Source organism: Strongylocentrotus purpuratus, unplaced genomic scaffold (genome assembly GCF_000002235.5).
Source record: "Strongylocentrotus purpuratus isolate Spur 01 unplaced genomic scaffold, Spur_5.0 spur5_scaffold_2, whole genome shotgun sequence".
NCBI lineage: Eukaryota > Metazoa > Echinodermata > Echinoidea > Camarodonta > Strongylocentrotidae > Strongylocentrotus > Strongylocentrotus purpuratus.
This window is the reverse complement of record NW_022145605.1, coordinates 33,321,279-33,328,765: the sequence shown is the minus strand read 5'-3', so window position 1 is coordinate 33,328,765 and position 7,487 is coordinate 33,321,279. Positions and strand designations below refer to the sequence as shown.

General features: G+C 38.8%; 1 protein-coding gene across 1 annotated transcript; it reads left to right on the top strand.

Annotated features, from left to right (window-relative positions):
* Positions 1-1,705: 1,705 nt before the first annotated feature.
* LOC115926826 (lactosylceramide 1,3-N-acetyl-beta-D-glucosaminyltransferase-like) lies at positions 1,706-3,832 on the top strand. Its single transcript, XM_030992243.1, is given in 2 exon segments — positions 1,706-2,683; positions 2,686-3,832. Coding segments are annotated over 2 exon segments (867 nt in total). The 5' UTR covers positions 1,706-2,224; the 3' UTR covers positions 3,094-3,832.
* Positions 3,833-7,487: the final 3,655 nt, after the last annotated feature.

The following is a 7,487-nucleotide window of genomic DNA, read 5'->3' as shown; positions in this document are numbered from 1 at the left end:
TTACGCCCCTGCCTGGGGCCCTAAATGGAGTACTAGGGTGAAATCGGGACTTACTCTCTTTTAAAAAAAAGAGTGAATTTTCACTCTATTTTCACTTTCTTGGGAGTGATGTCCGTGATCACTTGTTTAGGAGTGAAAATCGATAGATTTTAGAGGCTCTCTAAGAAGAAAAGAGTGAATGTTCACTCTATTTTCACTACATTTTCACTCTTCAGAGGAGTGACGTCTGTGCATGATCACTAGATTTTTTTTTAGAGAGTAGACGACGAGAGCGTGGACTGCCGCGTGTGACATTGTGTTAAGGCACTTATAGGAGACCAGCCTGTAGGTCCCGTGACCAATCTCGGGGAACAAAGGTTTGAGAGTGTTTTTGTGTTCCCTGATGAATACCAAACAATTTTGACTTGGGCTGCCCTACTTGGGACCTACAGGCTGGTCTCCTACTAACTGGGCCGTGCCCGGCAGTGCCTTAAAAGGACGTCACATTACCTTAAAAGGATGTCACACGTGGCGGTCCACGTTCACGTCGTGTAAATCTAAAAGACCCTAATGACGGCAAATCGCAGTCAAACTACTTCATGACGATGAAAATCAAAGTGCAATTTCAAGAGCAATACTTTTCCTAGCCTGTCTCAAAATGTAACAAAATTACCGTAGATGACGAAGACTATTACAGCTTTTACAACATTAATGACTAAATTCACTTAATCTACTCATATTTCAATCAATTACTCACCCATTCTCAGGGAACTAAATCTCCTCAGTTTGTGCGAGTAGCGTCGTGCATACATCTGCATAAAATATGTTTTCTGACATAACAAATTGAAATAAGCAACTTTTAAAATCAAAAGTGGTTGCCATAACCTTGATATTTCCCCCAAACCCATGGATAAAAAGTTGTTAGATGTTTGTCTACGAAACGGCAGCCATTTTGAATGTACATGGTCAAGGTAAGCACTTTTACTTTTGAAATTTATATAGTGAATTTGCCTACCCTAAAATCATAGAATCGGACAATGTTAACTGTGTTGGTGAATTTCTAAAGTGCAATGACCTTTTTGACCATAGCGCCCTCATTTAAAGTCGGAGGTATAGCAAACTATACATTTTTGGAAACCTTATGACCAGACGAGTAATTTGATATGCAATTGATAAGGTTAAATGTGTTGGTGAATTTGACCACCAGCCGAAAGTGTGTTGACCTTTCAACAGTTTTGACCATAGCGCCCTCATTTAAGGTCGGAGGTATAGCAAACTAATACATTTTTGGAATCCTCATGACCAGACGAGTAATTTGATATGCATATTGACACGATTGGGACTATTTGAATTTTTATCCCTGTGTGACCTTTGTTTACCCCTCACGAAAATGCCCGGGATTTTCAAGGGGGCAGCCCAAGTCAAAATTGTTCGGTATTCATCAGGGAACACAAAAACACTTTCAAACCTATGTTCCCAGAGATTGGTCACGGGACCTACAGGCTGGTCTCCTTCTAGTTTCCTTTGATTAGGGTGAAGCTTGTAATCGAATCTGTTATGTCTCAATTGAGCCCACAAATAACCAGACAGTATATAAGGACATGTCATAATCGGTATAAAATACCAGGTACCCGCACCTTTTCACAGATCTCTCTCTCTCTCTATCTCTCTCTCACTCCCTCTCTCTTTCTCTCTGTCCCCTCTCTCTCTCTCTCTCTATTTTTCCCTCTCCCTCTTTATTTGAAAAGGCATTTTGTGCGGTCTTTGAAGTGCAGAAGTGACACAGTGGCTCCTGATTGTGCCGCCCCGCCCTGTTCGAGCCTTACTTTGAATACAGTCGATTATAAATACGTGTGATTTGTCTGTTTTATTACAGCACATTGTGGAGGAAAGGACTGGATTTCCCTACGCATCGGAGCACTTCTACCTTAAAAACTAGCATAACTTACAATAACCTGCATTTATCATGGCTCTTGTATACCGGGCCCTTAAAAGAAAAAGTGTCGTTATCGTGTTGATCTGTTTGGTGGCGTTATGTTACTGTCTCATCGGCGCTAGTCAGACCAGTCAAATTCCAAAAGGCTTGACTCGGAATGGGACATTACCAACTGACAAAATGAGTTTATCTACTATTCTCACAAAATACATGCGGTCTTTAGACCGCTCACCTCAGAACACTACACGGAATGAGGACACTAGAAGTTGGCTAGAACGTACACATTGGGAGTCTAAGATTGATTACCACATGTATCACTATCTAATTAATCCCAAGGATAAGTGCAACTCCAGTGGCCTGGTGGTGGATATTTCCGGAAACTTGACATTACTTGTCCTGGTGAAATCAGCACCCGGTAACTCCGAACTGAGGGATGCCATCAGGAATACCTACATTCAGGGAGCCATAAAGTACAATGTGTCCGCTAGGATCTTGTTTCTCCTTGGATTCCAAGCACATGGTGAAGTGCACCAAACGGATATCGTCAAGGAGGCTGAGACCAATGGGGACATCATCCAAGAAGACTTCGAAGACTCTTACCACAACCTTACCATCAAGGTCATCATGGGAATCAAATGGGCCATGACATTCTGCGGTAACAGTCACTTCGTGATGCTGACGGACGACGATGTCATGTTTGACATCTTGACCCTCGTCGAAGATCTGTCAAAGGCATACCCAAAACATCACTCGGAATTTGTACTAGGTGAGGCAACGTACAATGCCATTCCCTCAGAGACCCAAATGGCAACTTTAAGAAGTTCTACACTCCAAAGACACTGTACCCTCAGGCCAGGTACCCGACATACCCGCAGGGGTATGGGTACATCATTTCAAGGGACGTCGTACCTCGGGTTTTCCAAGCTTCCAAGGAAATACCCCCTCCTGTACCGTGGGAAGATGTCTACATGGGTGCTCTACTCCAGAAAACTAGGATATCCATAACAGATAAGTTACCCTGGTATAGAGAACGACACCCTGTCAAAACGGCAATACCGAATATGCTAGTTCCTCACAATGACTACTTCATGATACAATTATCGAGTGCTAAAATGAAGACAGTTTGGGATGCAATTGAGAGCGCGTTCATCATCAATGCGAATAACTCTGTGCATTAGGATAATAATTTTTGAGGTGATGTTAATTGTTATCGTATAATTGTTTTAAATGGGGGCACGCTACAAGAGTCATATCTCGCACCCCGGGGCAACGTGTCTGACACGGCCGGTTGTATAGCAACTACTCCGAAGATCAAGACATTAATCTTGATCTAAGGAGACACGAACGAACGAATACTACTCATTATCAGTGGCAGATTCAGAGGATCTGCCAAAATCTTAGATCAAATGTATGTTTTTCTTTGACATGTTGACCTTCGTGGCAACATAATGAGATGGGAGGGGGGGGGGCATTCGTACATGTACATGTACATGTACATTCAAAGGTTCGTTATTCCGAAAGTTCTTTATTTAAACGTTCATAAATTAAAGCCGAAATTTAGCCTTCAGTATTCCGAGGGCTAATAATCTGATAATGAAGTAGGGTGCATAATTCTGGGAATAATGTAAAATCGCATTTAATTTTCATAATTTAAAATTGATGAATTATAATAACCCCTATTTTATTTTTTAGAAATTATGAACCTTCGAAGTTAAAAAAAAATCTTCGGATTAATGAACCTTTGTATTCAGGAACATTAGGGGGGGAAGAGGCATGTAACTTATAGGACGGGCGTATAGCCCTGTACTTTTTATAATATAATTAATGAATTTTGTACAAATATTGTATGCTCCGGCATTTAATATAGAATAATATATGAACCGACAAATTCAGAATTTGTCGAATTATGCTAGTTCACCATTGGCTCAGGGAGTCGTATTTTTCTTTTCTTAAGTGAATTTATTTATTTCACATGAACGAATGTATAAGAAAACAAGCAACATAACGAAATGGAGGATATTACATCAAGAAACAATATTATAAAAATTGTAATAGTTTAGTTACATTATTAAATGACAATCGAACAAATGACAGTTCGAACGTAATTGAAGGTGAGACGATGCATAATGTTTACGTGTCCTACCCGAGACGAAAATCCAATTGAATCCCCATTGAATGTCCCATTGAATCCCAATTGGCAATTTGGAGTAAATGGAAAGTGAAACAATGGGTACCCATTAAAACCAATTGGCAATTGGTCCCCATTGAAACCAGCTAGCAATTGGTCTTAATGGGGACCAATTGCCAATTGGTTCCAATGGGTACCCATTGTTTCACTTTCCATGTACTCCAAATTGCCAATTGGTATTGAATTGGGATTCAATTGGGGCATTCAATGGGGATTCAATTGGGGCATTCAATGGGGATTCAATTGGTAAATCGATCCAGTTAGAAGAACCAATGATAAATTACTGATACTTCATAATCGATATTGGCAACTGTCCACCAATTCGGTATATTCCAATCTCATTTGCATTAACTTCATCACATAGATCATTTGAAGTGAATTCAAGAGTTACATTTACAGTGACACAGGCTCGGACACATATAGACTATATATACTAAATATGCATGTTGTTTCTTGGTTAGTAGCCTAATCATAGATCTATAATCAATATATCTATTGCTAAAACGTGAATGTAATTGTAACATGATCAGACAAAATAATCTATTGGTTAATAATTGCCAGAGGAAAATAGAAATCACAAAATTGATGTGCATTGTCATAATTTGCTTAACAAATCATGATAAATTTATTTTTCTGTGACACGTGTAAAGTGATAATGAATATTCATGAGATGCCTAGATTTGTTAGTTTCTATGGTTTCTGTTGGTTTCTATTGGGCCTATTGGTCATATTGTTTTTATTGGTCTTATTGGTCCTAATGGTTTCTATTGGTCCAACTGGTTTCTATTTAGCATTGGTCCTATTGGTTTATATTGATTTCAATTGGCCCTATTAGACTTTAATGGAATTTCAATTGGTCCAATTGAAACCAATTGGGGACCCATTAAAGTCTAATGGGCAACTGGGGCCTAGGCCAATGGGGCCAATCTGGACCAATTGAAACCAATTGGGGACCCATTAAAGTCTAATGGGACCTATGCCAATGGGGCCAATGGGGCCAATTTGTCCAATGGGGCCAATCTGGACCAATTGAAACCATCTGAAGTCCTATTAAAGTCCCATTGAAACCTGTTAAAACCTATTGAGACCTATTGAAACCAATTGAAACCAATTGATACCAATTGAAATTTCAATTGGTGTTCAATTGGTTTCAATTGGATTTTCGTCTTGGGATAGCAACAACTAATGCGAGAAATCTACCCGCAACAGTACCAATATAGCCCTATTCATGCTATTCGTAACACTTCGCCAATAGGAAAATGTGTATGAAGCTGAATTCATCATGAACATGGTCCACAGCCTGGTCATACAGTGTAGTACTCAAATGAGTATTACATAATCAACGTAACACTATACGCTAGGCTGGTACCTGTATCATGATTAATTTTGTGAGGGATGTTATGTGGATCTGCAAAGGCCGATTTTATACCCAAATCCCAATTGTTTTATTCAAACATCACATAAGCAACTTTGGCGCAAGTCCATTTTTGCACTCTCGCAAACAATGCCACCTGTTCATCAAAGCGTGAACACATTCCACACAAAATGATACTAAATGATTCGGGATAAAACACCCTTTCATAAGATGTATGATAATTTACTGTGCATAGAAGATTTTTAAAATAATTAGCAATTTTCTAGGTGTAAACTCGTTTTGACTCACACTGTATATCTTTATCTCTCATGCTCTCTTTTTCCTTTTCACTCCTCTCTCTCTCTATCTTTCTCTCTATTCTGTCTGTTATATCCTATCCTAACAGTCTGTTCTTTTCCCTTTTCCCCAGGCCTCCTCTCTCTCTCTCTCTCTCTCTCTCTCTCTCTCGGAATTTAGCAGTGTTATAGAGTGATTAGACAATTATCGTAATGTAATCAAATTTAATGCACAACACTTTGTTAAATGTCCCATTTGCAGGCCAAACAAAAGAAAAGGTAAAATTTCAAAGTCATTTGAAATACAATACTAATTTAGAACGTCCCTCAAAACGAAAGGACTTGGATATGGCTTTTAGTGGGAAACTAACGACCATTAGTTGAATCAACTCTAGTGATTGCAATCACCTAAGTAATGATCTGATTTTCAGACCCTTCTACCGAATGGTCGTACGTTTTGTGCTGCGCAAAGATTCAATCGGTTTAATTTTGGCCATTTAAAGTAGTGAGTAATTGATGTAGACAAATGCTCATGTACCTGTTACAGCTCATTTTATGGTATTACCAAATAAAAAAAGCCAGTCACTCAATAGTGTCTGACAGTGAAGTATAGAAGATTAACGGGTGTCCTTGCATAATTTCATTACTAGGACACTGCTAATGTTTAAATTTCACAGATAGGACTTACATGACATATTCTTAATTCTTGCAGAATTCTACAGAATTTGATGTTGGCTGCAAAACGGACTTAGTCTCTTTAAGTGCCATGTTATGAACAATTACGAATAATTTTATTTCAAGGGTCAGAATACGTATTACATATATTACGTTTTGTCAGGTAGGACAACCAAAGATGTTTTTCCTACCTAGCAACAATTAATTTAAAGATAAAGTTGAGTTCTGGTCATGTGATTGCATTGTGAAAGAAACGGTGTGCAATCTATCAGAAAAGGTTGATCATCTAGTATATAAGTATTCGTGTGTATTGCAATGATAAGAAATTTTGCCAAATCTTGGCAAAGTTACAAGCACTGTACACAGAATGATGTACATGTATATGGGACTACACGAGCACATGGCGAAAAAACCTACCCCCCCCCCCCCGATTTTTACGATGTTTCATGTCATATTTAGAATATGAAGGCATTTGAAGAGCCATGCTTTTCAGGGAACAAGTTTAATCTGATGTTCTTCCACCCTTGCATAATAACAATGCTAACGCTCATAAATTGTTTTTACCTCTTCCCAGAACTCAACCTTCTCTTTAAGCAATGCGCGTTCTGACCATTGAAATAATAATTATTCGTAACAGGTAAATAATTAATTTGTAACGAGGCACTTCACAAAGATTTGGACAGATGAAGTTGAAGGTGAAGTTGAGTTCTGGTCATGCGATTGCATTGTGAAAGAAACGGTGTGGAACCGACCAGAAATTGTTGATCATCTAGCATATAAGAATTTGTGTGTATTGCAAGGTTCTGGAATCATCAAAATGATAAGAAATTTGGCCAAGTCTGGTAAAGTTACAAACACTTGCACAGAAAGATGTATATGAGACTACACGAACACGTGGCGTAAAAAGCCGCCCCCCCCCCCGATTTTTACGATGTTACATGCATATTTAAAATATGAAGGCATTTGAAGAGCCATGCTTTTCAGGGAACATGTCTTAACTGTTCTTCCACACTTGCATAATAAGAATAAGTAATGTACACAAATTATTTGTTACGGGTC